This window comes from Dermacentor albipictus, chromosome 1 (genome assembly GCF_038994185.2).
Source record: "Dermacentor albipictus isolate Rhodes 1998 colony chromosome 1, USDA_Dalb.pri_finalv2, whole genome shotgun sequence".
In the NCBI taxonomy this organism is placed as follows: domain Eukaryota; kingdom Metazoa; phylum Arthropoda; class Arachnida; order Ixodida; family Ixodidae; genus Dermacentor; species Dermacentor albipictus.
The window spans coordinates 407,426,595-407,443,806 of record NC_091821.1 but is presented as its reverse complement, the minus strand read 5'-3'; the positions used below and the strand labels follow the sequence as shown (position 1 = coordinate 407,443,806).

Genomic DNA, 17,212 nt, shown 5'->3' with positions numbered 1-17,212 from the left:
GCAGAGCCGTGTTGTGGGGTTCAATTTGCAGTTGCCTGTCCTTGTTGGATGTTTTGGGGCGGTGACATCAATGCACAAGTGGTCGCTGCGAGCCAAGACATCAATCCCCCCCCTGACCAGCAGCCGTTCTCTTCCTGCCTAGCGGTTGTCAGCGCTAGGCAGTCGAGACTTTCCGGGCCATGGAGGCGCTGTCAAGAATGGCGAGCTGCGAAACAAGATTGCCACACAGTTACGACAGGGCGACACGACGCGCACCTCTCCCTCTCCGTCGCTGCAGCTGGGAGGCGTTCAAAGAAGCGGCCTTTGCGCTGGAATCCGCCGCCTTCCACCCGCCCCATCGACATTGTGACGGAACTAGTTCGGCGTGTGTGAACAATGATTCCGGAGTTCCCTAACGCGGAGCTGATTTGACACGCATGGACAAGCTGCCACGGGAACTACGTATTTTTGTGCTTCTCACGCTTCGGAGTGGCGCAGAACAACGAGCGACCCTCGATCGGCTCCGATAGTTCCCGGAACGGCACCCCGCGCGGTTGCCTCTTTGTACAGAGCGCGGTTGCCTTTGTTTACGTAAACTGATCTGCAGTGCAGCGGCGAGTTGGTGATGAGTAAACGAACAGTCGCCGCGTCGTATGACCGGTGGATCGAGTGTGTAAAAACTGTGGTTGTGCGAATGCTGAACACACTTCTCTTGAGCAGTCATGTTAGACTGAGTCACTTCTCTCATGCAGTCCTGTTGGACTAATTCTCTTTTTCTCAAGCAGTCATGTTAGACTGATTTAGTTTCTGTAAATAAACCCTTTTCCTCGTTCTCGATGAGAAACAGTTCTTCACTTCATCAACGATCTCAGCGTAAATAAGTTGGACGACGGCATGGGCCAGCTACCTTCGAATTCATGCCGTACTCCAATCTTGGCAAAGGATCACGGACGATGGGATTGAGCCCCCAATCCTGACAGCCCAAGAGACAACGTGCAAAAGTTGTGAAACGAAACTTCGAACACCATCGAGTACGCCGCTGCCACTTGTGAACCATCTCAAGAACAGGCATTTTTCTTTGCACATTGTGTTTTTTAGAGACAGCAGGAAGCAGGGAAGACCAGACTGTGCACCACCACTCATCACAAGTGCGCTGAAGTCAAGCAAGGACCTCTCGCAGCATGAGAGAACAGCGATAACCACGAGGACTGCCCGAATGCTGGCACTCGACTTTCAGCCTTACATCTGTGTCAACAGTCGAGGTTTCAAAGAGCTGATGAAACACATGGAGCCGTACAAGATACCCATCTGCACGACGATTTCGAGGACAATCATCCCGGAGTTGTACAGAGACACAGTCATGGCTGTCAAGGAGAGAATGCATGCGGATTTCCAGGAAGGCATAGAGTCGATCTAGTTTACAAGTGACATGCGGACGTTGAGGCTTAACGAAAGTTACATCAGCCTCACCTGCCACTACTTAAAGGGAAGCTGAAGAGTCTGTCGAATTCAATAAGATGCTCATATACGGATGCGGGAACCTTAAAAACCATGCACGTAAAATTTTAGGGAGGATTTTTCACTTAGGAATGACGTAATCGCCGGTTAAAACTGCGTTGTCGCTCCGCCCCCGTCAAGCGCTGCGCGCTGCTGCTGGCGCTGACGATGCGAGCGGAGACTGGAAACCGCGCCGTATTGACATCAGCACTGGTGTTCCGCTCCTTCGCAGTCTCCACGACCGTGCCTGACCGCGCTTGTTTCTGCGTGCGTGCCGGCATAATCTGCCTCGCTCGAGCCTGCACTCCTTTGTTTGTGTGTATGTAGAGTGGTAGTTGACATGCGCAGCATCAATTGAAGTGGTGGGCCGATCATGCCGGCGTTCTGTGCAGCCTACGGTTGCACGAACGCCAGCGGCTGCGACGATGTTCCATTAGTCCCTGCAAGACAAGAAGCTTGCAGCTAAGTGAGAGGCTGCTGTGAATCGAAAGAATTTCAAGCGCTCAAGAACAACAGTGCTGTGCTCCAACCACTTCCGTGACGACGATTACTACCAGAGTCTATCAATAAGGCATGAATGAGTGAGAGTACGACTTTCTGCTAGCAGGCTTTCTAAAAGCAGCGCGAAAAGGTCGGGGCAACGAACGCACAAAGGCAGGACGGGTGCGGGCGGACGGATTGTAACTGGTCTTGGAAGACGTTATGAATACACGAACTCGTCCAAACCTGGATTTTGATCTATTGCTAGCTCCTTCGTGCTAGCACGCTGAACGGAAGGTACATGCTCATCTGCCACTCTTGACGCAGGTTTGGTCGCAAACTGCCGTTAATTTTCTATTCGCACGTGTGTTGTGAAACAGCCAACATGCAGCTACCATAATGCAATGCAAGTGTAAAGTTTTCATGTGTCTGAAAGCCGACGCACGCCAGGACGCTGCACTCCCCCTCGCTCACAGAGAGAAAGCAGCTGTTTCACGTAGCCGACGTAACTCGCCACCTTTATGGCTCCGGTTATGATTAGCGTGCGGATAGCGCGCTGATGAAGGCCACTACACGTGCTACAAGAGCCGGAAAAACTTTTCCCACATGTAAACCGTCTGTGTAGATTGCCGACAGCTTTGGGGCAGCGCACAAATTCCGACGACCGCATCCCTCCTTACATTCCACGAGGAGGCATACAGGAACATAACAGTACAGTTGTTTGTCCGGAAACGAACTCACTCAATTGCTGAATACAGCTTTGCAAAAAAAAACATGCTCACCATAGAATGTTTCTAACACGAGCAGATGCTAACACTTCACTTTCGTTCGCGTCGAAAGTACTGCTTGCTACCAGCATCTTTTGCTTCTTGAAGAGGCTGGCTGCGTATACATATAGGGAGCAACGCCGAACTCCTCGGAGAAATGCAAGCTCTCGAAATTTACCATTACCGTCTCGCCAAACCACAGCGCCAAACCACCTTGCACCATGCTTCATATGTAGCGGCAGCGGCCAGTTCGGACGAACACCAATGTTGATGTCTCGAGGCGCCCAACCAATCACAGGCGGAAACAAGGCGTGCGAGCTGCCCGAGTCTGCTGCTGCACTTTTCATCGAAATAAAACCTGTTTGCACTTTCTTTCGCTCAATTTCGACGTCATATCCGGATTCGGAGGGTTGAAAACCATTACATACAGCTCTTCACTCATTTTTTCTGGAAAACTCTTCAGCTTCCCTTTAACCTTCAACTTCAAGACGAGAAGCTTTGCCTTGAACAACCGGAGTGTGACTGAGAGCCACACTGTTTGCAAAATCCTGGAGCACCTGCAAGCAATGGTGGATAACTGGGAGCTGCCACTGCAGAAAGTACCAGTCTATGTGGTGACGGACAATGCACAAAACTTCCGTGCAGCCCTTATGGGCATTTCTTGTGTCCCAATGCAGTGTATGGGCCATACACTGCAACTAGCTATAAAAGATGCCAAGAAAGAAAGAGCAGGAGTTCCTGCCATTTTCAAGAAGGGTCGCGCAATTGTTGGTCATTACAAACACGGTGCCCAAGCTGCGGCAAGACTGCAGGATTGCCAGCGATGAATGGAGCTTTCAGTTTTGGAACTTACTCAAGACAAGATGAAAACGAGATGGAACAGTGAGCATGACATGCTCTCACATCTTGTGCAGCTGAAAGAAGCCATCTGTTTAGAACTTACCACCTCTGAAACAACTGTGCCCAACCTGACACCACAGGAGTGAAAAGCAGTGGCTGGGCTCGTTAAAGCACTTGAACCAACCGCATCAGCGACCAAAAATCTTATTGGCCAGAAGTGTTTAACTTTGTAGTCAGTAGTGCCATTTCTCTATGGAACACAAATGGTCCTGAAAGACTGCATTGCAGCCGATGATGACACCTCAGAGTTTGCAAGAAACTTGCTGAAAAGCATGAGGACAAGGTTTCCAGGGCAGGATGAGCAAGAGGAGTATGTGTTGGCAACTGCCTGTGACCCAAGGTTTAGGAACGTCATGTGCCCAGATGGTCCAGAAAACAAGGCTCTTGGAGCTTGCACGAACTGAGTTGCAGAGCTCTCCAGAAGCATCAAGTGACTGTACTGAAGCGTCAACATCTGCAACTTACAAGGAGTGCGTCAGCGGTATCTAGGACAGCATTGATAAGTTGGCAGCATCATGAGAAAGAAGGCACTCCTCCAAAACAGCCAACCTCGAGGATTTTCAGCGATACCTTCGAGAGCCCACTCGCAGTAAGGACCAAGACCCTCTAGCATTCTGGAAAGGAACTGGCAAGCAACACTTCCCAGGACTGTGCAAGATGACCATGAAGCACATGGGCATTCCAGCAACGAGTGTACAAAGTGAAAGGTTGTTTTCAACGGCTGGTAACACTGTTACTGCCCGGAGGGAGTTGACCCCAGATCCCGTACAACAGCTGTTTTTTTTCCATGAGAGTTTGTAAATATTCTAGCTTCTGTTAAATAATTTTGTTATTCAATATTCAATTTGACATCCGGCTTTTATTTCTTGATTCCATTTGGTATTTGATTCGAGACTTAGTATTCAGTATTCGCACATCCTTACAAATAAGTTTCAGCTTGTCAAGTTCTAGACTAGTCAAATGCTGCTCATGTATAAGAGCACCTTGGAGTTTAAATTGAAAAATGTGTTTGTAGTTTTTATACCAGCCTTCTTCTTCTATGCTCTATTTCTTTGCTTGGTCATAAGAATGTTCTAAGCATTCAGATAAACCTGTTTTGCAGATTCATATGAATTCGCCACACCTTGCAGGTTTCCGAAGAATTCATTGGTCACTTTTGCAGGACCTTGTCCGCTGAAACTACAGCATTATTATGCTGAAGTTTAATGGTTTGTAGCCCTGTCTGATTTCTGCAGTTAATTACACATCGTTGCTGTAAAAGTTCAATCGTTTTGTTATCTATTCTAAAAGTAAGCTTTCTTCTCTATTAAAATGATCCAAATTTGCAATTTAGTACTCCAAAATGGTGCTTTCTTTCTTGTAACCTGCTCCAAGTTTGGATTTTCCTGCTCCAAAAATTGCTGCAAATTTTATTTCATCTGTTGCACCCCTGTGTTAGTATTTTGTAAAATTCATGAGTATTTTTGTTTTTTCTCTTCCAATGCTGGACATGTTAAAATTTGTTTCGCAGTTAGAGGTTGCTGGCAACAATCACGCTTGTGTTTCTTCATGTTTCGATAAAACATTTTGAGTAAGGTGTCTGCCCAACTCGAATGTGAAAAAAAATTCAGATGTTCCTGGTATTGACATGTCTTCCCTTTGAGCATGGGTTTGATGATTTGAAGTTTATTCACTGTAGCGTTTCATTTCTTTCACATAAATGTTACAGGAACTACCCAGATTGAGTCCTTCAATGGGATCTTTCTTTCCATTAGTCTTTCATGGGTCTACATTATTGCACAGTTATCTGCATTTTTATTTCTCAGCATAACGCGACTTGGATCCCATTGGCTCCCATGTGCTATGTTACCCTTTGACACGTCTCCATTCTGTAATGTTCTGGTATCTTGCGTTGCATTTAAATGTGACGGTCACATAAATTGAGCTGTGTGGCCAACTGGTACTTTGCAACAAGTGAACAGTTTTGCATAAACACAAGCCAGGCACTGCAAAGCATATCGGGAGAAAATGTGCACAGAGCAGTTGGCGAAGCACCTGAAGAAATGTGTATCGGTTAAAACCTACCTGGAACCATGCGCACTGGGCCATATCTGCCTGGCGCAGACCAACATTTATTCTTTTGGGCCGGCAAGTATTAGATGTGTTGCATAATTGCTGGTTTTGTTTAGTCAGTGTCGCTGCAGTGGAGCACTAGCAGAGACAAAAAGAGAAAGCCGGGTTCGAGCGCAGTAACTCCACCTATAGTTGAAGGATTTGAAAAATGTTCGAAGCATGAGATTTGCAAGACGATGTCCTTTAAGAGCGAGGCCATTCTATGATTAGTTAAAAAGTGTTCCATGGTTCCTTTAATTATGCATGCGTGTCTTCCCCGATCACAGAATGAGCACTGAGACGTATAATAACTGTACTGGAAGCCATTCGGAGTTCTTTGATGCTGCTGTGGTGATTTGCAGCCTTCCTCACGGTTATGTTTTCCTGGCTGTTAGATTTTCTTTCTTTTTTTTTTTCTGCAGTTCCTTGAAAAACTTATCGGCGGTTTTCTACTGTATGGGTAATTCAAAATATAACATATGGCTACTGAAGCCTATCTGAAATCTCCGCATATCTCGAACAGTTTTCTCAGATTGTAAAAAGCAGGAATTCACTGCTTTGTGTTTGAAGACACAAGGGCTTAGTTGTTTTGCACATAAATGTTGCAAGTCACTCGCACTGCGGAGCGGTCTTAAATATACAGTCGACTTCCGTCAATTTGAGTCTGACAGGACCAACAAAATTGATCTAATTATCTGGCAGGTGGAATTAAACAAGATGCAGAAAAAAACTCCAAAATACACCACCAATTCATTTGGCAGTATTTGCTCGATTCCAACACGTCCCGAAATGCAAGCTTTCTTCAATGAGTCACAAGTAGAAAAACTGACATGGAAATTACACTAGAGCTCTTAAGCAAAGTAGAAATTGGATGCACTCTTGATTTCTTACCTGAAAAAAATGGGCAAGGGTCTAATATGTATTGCCCAAAGGTGGCCAGTTTCCTCAAGTCCGATTCTCTGCAATACATCAGTGTTATGCGGTAAATCATACAAATACTGTGAAGGCGGTTTTGACCATATTTACTCGATTCTAAGCACCCCCTTTTCTCACGATCGCGATGCCCAAAGTGAGGGGGGGTGCTTAGATTAGAAATATCTAGAATGACCCCCCCCCTCCCTCTTTCGCCGCGACATCATGCCGAGATGGGTGCGAGAAATAACATTTTATTTTGCAAACATTCAAAAGAAAAATCAGTGCAGACAGTGAACCCACTGCTTGTGTAGGATGCTCACTCACTATCACTGCCACTCGAGTTCGTCTCACCGCTTGGACCGCTGCTCTCTATCCCACAGCAGGTCGTCTTCTGTTCCGTCGAAGTTGTTTGTGATCGAGCACTTCTTAAATGATTTGACCACAACGTCCGCTTGGACCCCCTTCCACGCGTCTGAAATCCACTTTGCGATGGTTGATGTGATGGTTCCACGCTTTCTGCAGCTTTCCTGTCGGCGTCTTCTTCCGGTCAGGGTTTCGCACCCACTCTTCATACTCCTGTTGGAGATTGGCTTTGAAGGGCTTGTTGACTGAAACGTCTCTAGGGGTTGCAGCACTGGCGTCATGCCACCCAGAATCACAACCACGTCGCTATTGATGTTCCGAAGCTTTATCTTTGCCTCCGGGGTCAGATGGTCGCGAAACGCGTCCAACAGAAGCATCAACCGCGTGCCTGCAGGTCCGCCGAGCAATGATTCCAGAGTGAGCAAGCACGTTTGGCGGCCTTGGCTACGCACTATTCCTAACAAATAGGGGGGGTCCTTAGATTCAAATGCAAACTTTTTTCCTAACTTTCTCGCGAAAATAGAGGGGGGTGCTTAGAATCACGAAAATACGGTATTGTGTTCGACTGAGTGATTGCGTCCCTGTTTGGAGGAACACACTTGAAGGGGCATGTCTGATATGTTGACGTAGCGGTTCAAACAGCTGTTCGATACACACGAAGTGCTATGGTGTACTTTTGTATGGGATTTTCAAGGGGATGTTACAACTGTTTGATATAGACAATAATTCAGTACATCCTGGATTGACTGTACAAAAAAATTAGCTAAACAGAAATTTTGTTGCAGTTGGCCTGGAGGTAGGATCATGCAAGCTACAGGGGGAAGCTTTTCTTTCCCTCCCATTGTGCCATGCAGCTGCCACCGAGATGAGTGAACACGCTGCACTGCTTTTAATTTCGTGCAGGATAAGTTTAACGAGTCTGGCCTCAGCTCTGGCTCTGGTGGATTGGGACCCTGCAGCACCGTGCTCCAGGAGGCCAAGTGCTACATGGGGCTGAAGGAGCAGAACATCAGTGCGCTGACTCCCCGGCACAGCCAGCAGGTGGGGCAGCTGCTGCGGCAGCTGCAGGCCTCGGACGGTGCTCGGCTGACCAGCCTGCAGGGCACCTCTCTCAGCACTGCAGGGATCGACTATGTTGGCCTGTTGCGTGAGATCGCTGACGAGCAGAGCTTCGAGGTTACTTACGTGCCCATAGACGAGCTCAGCCCCGATGGTGTGTACTGCTTCAAGTTTTCTTTCCTTCGGTTCTCCAGTTATGCTGGTTATTTTTTCTGACACTGGGTTCGGCAGGAACAGAGGCGCATTCACTATGAATGAAAACACTGAATGAGCAGTCAAACAGTGATCACTCTGTGGCTGTCTGTTTAAACCTTGCACATGATTTCGCCTCGCATGCACAAAATCCTTTTTATAACTAGGGTATAGCATTTTCGTTTCAAAGAAACTAGAACCAAGAAGCTGCACAATATTTGTTTTCTGTCATTTAATTTTAATTAAGGATGCGCAAATATCAAAATTTTCAAATTCAGATCGAATACAGATACTTAAAATTGAGTATCATATAGAATAATGATATTCAGATGCATTTGTTCACTTTATTTATTTTAACATGTTATAAGATCGTAATTATGTTGTCAGCAGTAAAACAAAAATAGTCTAGTAAGCCGTTGCAGTGAAAGTTTGTTTATTTGACTTTTTTGTAATTCATAAAATTGTCATTCACGCTGTCTGGTCTTGCCAACCTATGCATTAGTATACAGCATCAAATGCCTGCTGCGACTATGCCTTCATCAGATTCGCTCATGGCTTTGAGACGCAGAAAGCCCAGTCAAGACAGAATGTAAAAACACTACTTACCAAGCATTGGGTGCATGTTATTAAACCACAAGTGGTCTAATCTAAGGTAAACCACATGGTCTAAGGCAACTGCTGCCTCGACCTCGGCAACAGCACCTTTCCTGCAGCAGAATCATTCAAAAACCACTTAACTTGCATCATTCTTTCTCCCTGTAGAATACCGATTATTGTTATTCCTTATATTTGAGCCAACAAATATCCAAATGTTTCTTGTAGTAGCGAATTCTCCAGTCAAATATGAATCAGACATCAAGGAGTGTTCGATTAATATATGAAATTTTGAATATTTGTGCACTCCTTTGTTTTTATGCCATGTGATTAATTCAAGAAACAAATTAGAAAGATGATCACGCAGCGCCAAAATGCAGTCAGTGAACTAGCATTTTATTCTATGACTATGAACACCCATTGATTGAGCAGTTGTCTTTTTTGCTTGTACAGGGTTCTAGGCACCTTCTCAATCATTCATACACACAATCACTAATATGATTGATGCTTGTCCAGCTCGTTGTACCAAAATGAACCTGTAAATGTGCTGAAATGTTAGCCCGTTCTCCCCAAGCCATCCTGCTTCAACTTGGTCAACTGCATTCCTTGTTTTTTCTAGCACCTTGTCATAAGAGCATGTAGTACTAGACCCAATGTTGCCGCTCATCTTCATCTTATTTGTTTTGCTGATGCAGGCAAGCACCAGTGCCTGGTCCAGCTGACGTCACTGCCACTGGCAGTGTGCTTTGGCACGGCCGACACGCCCGAGCAGGCACAGGTGGCTGCAGCGCGCTGTGCACTGCAGTACCTGAAGATCATGACCAAGAAGTGAGGCAGGCAGGGTACCTGGCTCAGCAGCATGCTGGTCAACCTGGATTGAACAGAGGAGTTCTGCCATCCACACGGCAGAAAACCCTAGCATTTTGATGTTCAAGGTACCTTGTTCAAAGAAAACCCGTCTCTAGTCAGATGAGCTGCACTTCGGCCTTTGGCTGTTCCCTCCTCTTCGTTCACCCGCGTCCTTAATCCGACCTTGGGGCAGTGTTGCGTTCATCCGGTCCCACGCGTGTGGGGCAGGGCCTATATGCAAAGCCAAGCCTGCGCAAAGGTTGATGTAGCTTTCATGTCCGATCGACAAGGAGGCAAGTTGCTGCAGGCTGGCCTATAACGTCTTCCCATTTTTTTATCGGCTTCTACCTCTAGCCAATTGCATTTTTGCACATCTCTCTCAGTAACAGCTCTCTCAGCAGCCAAGGCATACTTTATTTTGTTCCCTTAGTTTTACCTTTGGACTGTTTGCACTAATATTAGGACTTCAGGCTTAGCTGATCCAGGTGGTTTGCGATTGATGCATTCTTCAGGTCTGTGCTGAAGTGCAGTTTACTCTTGCTTGTTCCAAGAATGGCAAGAGAGGTGCAATCATAGTAGCTTTCTCATTAAATGAGATCTGTGGCTGCACTTTTTCTCATATTTATTTGTTTGTTACTCGATCGAGGGTGTTTGCTCCTGCTTCAAAGAGCTGGGACAAAATGTTATTGTGGAGGACCAACACTGAAACGTTTGGGGCCTCTGGACATTTTTGGAGAGAGTCTAGCACGTTTTTCGAGACAAAAGACCTTTTTTAAAAGTGTTCCAAGATGTGTAAATCCTGGCTCATTTGGCCAGTCACTAAGCTGTGCTGGCAAGTGTTGCATGACATACACAGGGAAAAAAAAAGGCCTTCTTGAGTGATTTTGATTGTGCATTTAACAGCAAAATTGCCATTCTACAGTGCACTGACTTGACTAAGCTAGACTCCACTGTTTGTCAGTGGGAAAATGCAGCACCATAGTTGGACTGCATGAAGGGGGATAAATCCCTGTGCTTGTTTTATTTACAAAATGATGAAGTTCCACAATCTTTGCATCCAGGCTGTGACGAATTGCATGAGCATTGCAGGGACAAGTGCATGTGGCATTGCACTGTAATATTTCGGAAGTGGACTCCTGCAGTGAAACCTCCACAGATTTTTCAGTGGCGTCTTGCTGTAGTTACGTTCAACTTGTTCAGCAGTTAATGCACCTGCGTAGCTCACGCAGTCTTTTATCATTGCGAAGAATAACTTTGCTATGCTCTGCTCTGCAAGAGAGAGAGAGAGAAAAAAAAATGTGTTTTTGTAACACTTATACGTTACCCGTGCGGAAACTGTTGCCAGAAGCGCTTTTTCTTCTTGAACGGACGCTACAAAAGGAGGGATGAAGAGCGTGGCCTGTTTTTTAACACTAAGCAAAGAGCCAAAATTGTGAACGAAGATGGGGGAACAGCCAGCAACTCTAGCTGCAGAAAGCATTTTCTCTCACATTCCGAGGAACTGACACGAATCGGGCATCCAACGATCTGAAAGTCTGGAGATTGGGAGGGAGGACAGCCACACCATTGTCTTTAATATAAAGGTATGTTCTTGAATGGAAAAAAAAAAATTCAGTCCTTTTTTTTTTCCTTCCTAAAGCAGGTGGTGTAAATCTGTAATCAGAGTAGTGCTTGTAAAGTCCCTTTGTTGTTCTCACAAGCATTTTGGGGCAAGATTTTAATCTAGTATTTTTTTTTAAGACTTTTTTATTTGTTTTTTTTTTCTAAGCACTGGTTGAAGGTTAGATGCTACAGTTTTGAACTGCATGCTGCATTCTGGGCATCAAGAACAAATAGGGGTGTATGCATTTATAGAATTGCACCTTAAATACTTGGAATCTCCCTTAGTATTTTTGCACCATCCCGTTTTTTTTTTTTTTTTTCACTTATTTCCCCCCTGTAGTCTAGTGCAGGCATTTTGCCACAATTGCGACTACATAAGATTTCTTTTGCAAGTTATCTATGGTTGCTGGTGTGTGACGATAAATAGGATGGGACTTCAGGCTGGCAAGGAGGGAATGAATATTAACCAATCATGTAGGTGGGAATTTTTCTCTTAACTATCAAGCATTAGGCTAGCTTTTTTCCCAATTTCCAACCTTTCATCTGCGAGTGACAAAATAAACGGTAATCAACAATACTACTGTGTTGTGTGTTTATTCAATGGCAACAGATGAACTGTTATCAAAAACACTCTGTGCGTTTTGTAATCCTGGGTGAGACCTACACTGCATTGCTCCAAGGCAGTGAGGAACTAATTTCTTGTTTTGCATGTTGTGTGGCTGATGAAAGGACATTACTTGGAAACTCCTGCGCCAGCTTCCTAGAACGTAGGTTTCGATAGTGTGCAGGCTGTGTTTATGTGATAAGTGCAGCATGTGTTAAATGCAGCACTTAGGAGGACAACACAGACATGTTACCATGTGTTCCGAACAGGTGTAATTGTGCATGCTTGAATCTAGTTTGGCTGAATGTTGCTTTTACTAATAATTCCTTATTTAAAATTCAGCAGCGCAGTACTCTAATGTGTTCACGAGGACTTGGCAAATATGATACAGTTGAACCTCGCAATAACGAAATTGTTGGGGAACACGAAAAAATTTACTGTCGCGAGAATTTTGTTATTGCGAAATGAGACGGCACAGATAAGTAATACGTCGCAGAACAAAACTTTACTGTCAAAATTCCATTTGCTTGCTTGAGGATATAAAACCACATTGCCGACGGTGCAAAGAGTGCCACACGTGCGAATCAGCAGTGGCAGCACTACCATGGAGCATTATTCTTAGTCAGTTGCTTTTGGAGATACGATCACTTTTGTTGGATTTTGCATAACTCGGCACTGGATGCTGAGCAACAGTGCTCCACGCATTGAGCAGCATTTCTCGAGTGCCTTGTAGGCTCCGATACATCCTGTGCCAAGCACGAAATTGATCGTATCTTGTACACACAAAGGCAGTTGATCGAGATTACGACCCCTTCACGCAAATCCACTTCCTGCACCGAATGCACACATGATGCTTGTCGGATGGCACCAAAACTAGCCTTCTTGAAGCAAAGAATGTGTATTCCCAGACAAACGCTCAATCATTACCCGATTTGGGGCACTCCATGCTGCGCCCGCCATTTCAAGCGACGTAAACATTTCCAATGTTGGTGGGACATGGATTTCCTTGTTTTTGCTGGATTTTTCTCGCCGAGGTGCACATTACGCACTGCACTAGGCGTGCAAAAACCATCGTCGCATGTCAGTAGCAACATGCTGCTGCTTCAAACGGGCGATAAACAAACAAGATGGTGGCCATGACTTGTTTCCGGTGCGATTGCTTCCGGCACTTGGTTATTTTTGTAAACAAAAACGGCGGCACCCATGCAAGTGTAATGTGGTGCTATTATGCACTTTTGATGCAAAGCAATTGCATTTGAGCATATTTTGGAGCATGCTAGCCTTGCGCAAGTAGGTAGTATGTGGGGTTACATTCTGGCAAATTTCGTTGACGCGAGATTGTAGTACAGCAACATTTCGTTGTTGAGACTTACGAAAGGCATTGAATACTATGGGCATTACCCGGGGATACAAAAGTATTTCGTTGTCCCGAGAATTTTGTTATCGGGGATTTTGACTATCAGTGTCAAATGGAACACGAACAGTGAAGTGCGTAGTCGAAGCATAACTGAAGGTACAGTATGCGCCGTCTGGTCGTGATCACCATTGGCAGGTGCACTCATCAGGTTTGACCGCACTGCACAATGATGCTCCCCCTGTACTGCGATATTTTTTTATTCTGTTCTGGTTCTGCTTCATATGAAAGCGAGAAAGATGACTCCGCAAACTGCACCATGCAGTAATACTTCCTCTAGACTGCAATATTTTAACTTATGTTTTCTTCTTTTCTGGCTTTAAAATTAAAGAGACCCAGAACAGAAACGAAAATGTTGCAGTGTAGGGGGAGTGTCATCGATCCGGATGTGCATGCCACTCAATGGTGATGACTAGATGGCACGCACTATGCCTTCAGTTAGCTTCAGCCACGTGCTCCGCTGTTCGCGTTTCATTTGACGCCGATAGTACATGCAAGCATTTCATAACATCAAGAATTGAGTTAGTTAAACCTCTGTCGAGTTGCCTGCCTTGATCTGTAAAATGGCCTTGTACTCCGGTGTAATGCTGCGTTTGCTTTGCACAAAGCAAAAGGCACTTTCGAATTTTTGGGAAATGCAGGTCTAAAGTCCTTTATGATTTACCCCATTTATAAATCCCTAATACTCCTGACACGTGGGTGAACTAAACTCCTTTGAAGTAAACCACTTGGCATTGCACTGAAGGACCCCTTACCAAAAGGAGCTTTGCCGATCGATCACGGCACGGTGCGATCTCCCTTATATTTTTTTGAGAAAGCGTGGCAACAAAATGGAAGATGCTGCTTGTGTTAACTGAAAATGACAAAGTGCTAAAACATTGTGCACCTGTTCAATGCAAAACAAGAAAGTGTACAGTCAAAAGAAATGAAAGCATGATGCATAAGAGAGCTGCCGCAGCGTTAAAATTCATATTCATTATTATCAGTGTGGTTTCTTGTTAGTAGTGAAATTAAACTTCCTTGTCAACAGCAATGGGCAGTGAGCGAGCACGCTGCTAGTGCTGAGGCGTGGCTGGTCTGGAATGCGTGTCGGGCATCCAGACTGGCCATGGGTAGAGCTACGGTTTTCTATGTGTGTTCAATAGTTAGCTACGCCACTGCCGCTATTACGAGCTCCACTGCGTGACACGGCGCATATCGATTGGCACACTGCCCATATATTCTATTTCACTGTAAGGCTGGGCCAATGAAAGAAGAATGGCTGGAAAACATTTGGTTGAAACTGCTCTACGCAGCCGGTCAACAACACAAAAGTTGCTAAAACACTTCGTAGTCCTGGTGATAATTCAATTGCTTTCAAAAATGTTTCTTACAGTTAACAGATGCCTAATTTATCTTGCAGTGAGCTTTTACTGCAACCATACTTATAATTAAAACAGATGTAACTGACCCTGTCATAGATGTCGCCATTTTCACATCACCATACTCACCTCAAGGTGGACTACACCTTTATGCCCATAAAGTAGTTTGGACATCTCCCTTTCTGCAGGGTCCCTTACCAGAGAGGAGGTGCTCCTTTGTCATGTGTCGCCTCGCGTGTATGCCTTTACAGTAGATGCCCCTTAGTTCAAAGGACTTTGCAGTACCCGTGTGTCATGGGATTACTTGATATTTCACCCTGACCATGTGGAGTAGCATGTTAGACATTTCTTTAGGTGAACATCTCCAGCTCTCATCGAAATCTTTCTTAAGCAAGCAAGATAAGAACAAAGCTGGTAAGTTCTAACCAGAGGAGGCTATGCTTGACCCTGGGCTTCTTCATTACCATAGCAGTTAATTGTCTGGAACTGCGCACTCTCACAGAAAATTCACTTGGGGTTTGTGTACCGAGGATGTCATGATACAGATTCCTGAAAACGCTGGTTGCCCTTCTTTATCACATTGGGTTTTTGAATCGTACCACTTGGCCATCCAATAAATGGCATCGACAAGGTGCAGCTTTGTAAAGCCTAGCTTGTTTAGTTGGTGAAGGTCAGAAAGGAGTGTGCAAGAAACAGAGGGTGGGGTTTCGGGAGGGCTCTTATTTTATAACCTTTATTGCCCCCAAAATATGCATAGTTTCTATAAGGGAAATCGCAATGTTCTGCGAAGGCTCTTCCTTTCGTGGCAAGGTCAATGGCCTGGACCATGGAGTTTCCTACAGTAATTACTAGAGGGAACTCTGAAACTCCAATGGGAATGATGGGCAGTACAGGGATTTGTCTGGTCTTCGTGCTTGTGGATTCAGACATTCTTGTGGCTTCGTTTATTGTGCTTTATATGCCTTCATTGTCATAAATTTCAGAGCAATCTATACTTTTCTAAGTGCAGAAGACGCTGCGAACCCGCAGAAACACTACTAATTGCAACGGTTCAGCTTGTCGAGGTGGCCAAATCGAAACATGCCAAGCCTTTCAAGGCACTGGCTTACCTGCAACAAATCATAAGGGCCTCTTGTGTCGTTTGTCGATGCAAATGGCCGTTGCATAATGGTTTCAATATCGGGCTTCTCTGCTTGAATCTTGCTGCCAGACAATTCTAATGGTGTTTATTTAATGATTTATTACGCAATACCTTGTTGAGAATGATGAGTTTACAAAGTCAAGAAGCCATTTGAAGCCAGAAGAACAAACTTTAGGCAAAGCTATGCACTTCCCATAATTCCCATGCTGGCTTTACTGCCCCCATTACAGCTCCTGTAGACAGTATAGCACCAGAGTTCCCATGGGCGGGTGCGGTGCGAACCTCTCAAATTGAGAGACATAGCACCACGAGGACAGGAAGAGTCGTATTGACCAAAGTTGGAATAAATTCGGATGGAGGCCCCAACCAAAAGGTGGAAGTCGATAGGCAAGGCAGAAAAAATCTGATTATCACCCCCCTGCCTAAAAACATGCACCCGGAACAACAAAGACAGGAAGCAAAAACGAGCCAAAGCATTACAAATTAGATTCGGCAAAATTTCGGGACCTGAGGTGGCTTATGTAGACGCAGCGAGAGGTGGCGGCGGTTTTACGGTGGCAACGACCGTCAGCGGCCGGGGTAATCCCGTGACAGCTGCCACTCTGCGTGGGCAGAGCGTAGAGGTTGCCGAGGAAATTGCGATCGCGTTAGCTTGCACTGGAACGGACGCAAAATTTCTGATCAGTGACAGCAAAACTGCCATACAAAATTTTTGCAAGAGAAGGGTCTCGCCCTTAGCGGCCAGAGTCCTAGGAACAGAGAAAGTTAAATAAACAAATTCAATTAAATTGGACTCCGGTGCACGAAGCCATCCCCGGCGATGAGGTGGCCCACAAGCTCGCTCGAGATCTCTACCGCTGAGCCACTATGGGGCCCCTCGATGACGAAGGGAGCGGAGAGTGCATGCTAAAACATGGGGAGATCGCGCAGCATTATAGATTGGATTGTAGACTGGTATCCCCGCCAGACCCGAAATTAAATAAGACAAGCAGTCACGTGGAGACGACTGCAAACTTATACATATCCACATCCGGTTATGGCGAACCACGTTCTCCCCGAGGCCAGGAGCGATAGGTGTAATCTTTGTGGGGTGAGAGGGACCCTCGACCACATAATATGGGAATGCTCGTACTCTCCCGGGGGGACGCACAATATAGGTAGTAAAGGCCTGGGAGACCCTGCTGTGCAGCTTGGACTCTGAGCTCCAGCTCTGGCTTGTCCAATTGGCTGAAGAGGCTGCTGGGACACAAGACCTCCCAGGCTGCATCTGAGGTGGCTGCACCTGCCCCCTGACGTGCATGTTGGGGGGAAGGTAGGTCGCCTTATCCGTTGGACAATAAAGAAGCGACGCTGCTGTCGAGGCACCCAAGAATGAAAAGCATGTACAGCATTTCTGATTAACTC

At 45.6% G+C, this 17,212-nt stretch overlaps 1 protein-coding gene across 1 annotated transcript in view; it reads left to right on the top strand.

Annotated features, from left to right (window-relative positions):
- The window catches only part of LOC139054704 (protein Loquacious-like), a 34,964-nt gene extending 23,099 nt beyond the window's left edge, over nucleotides 1-11,865 (top strand). The window contains exons 7-8 of the mRNA XM_070532169.1: nucleotides 7,896-8,205; nucleotides 9,533-11,865. Coding sequence (XP_070388270.1) covers nucleotides 7,896-8,205; nucleotides 9,533-9,669 — 447 coding nt within the window. The 3' untranslated portion in view covers nucleotides 9,670-11,865. The remainder of the gene's footprint in view (nucleotides 1-7,895; nucleotides 8,206-9,532) is intronic.
- The last annotated feature ends 5,347 nt before the right edge of the window (nucleotides 11,866-17,212 follow it).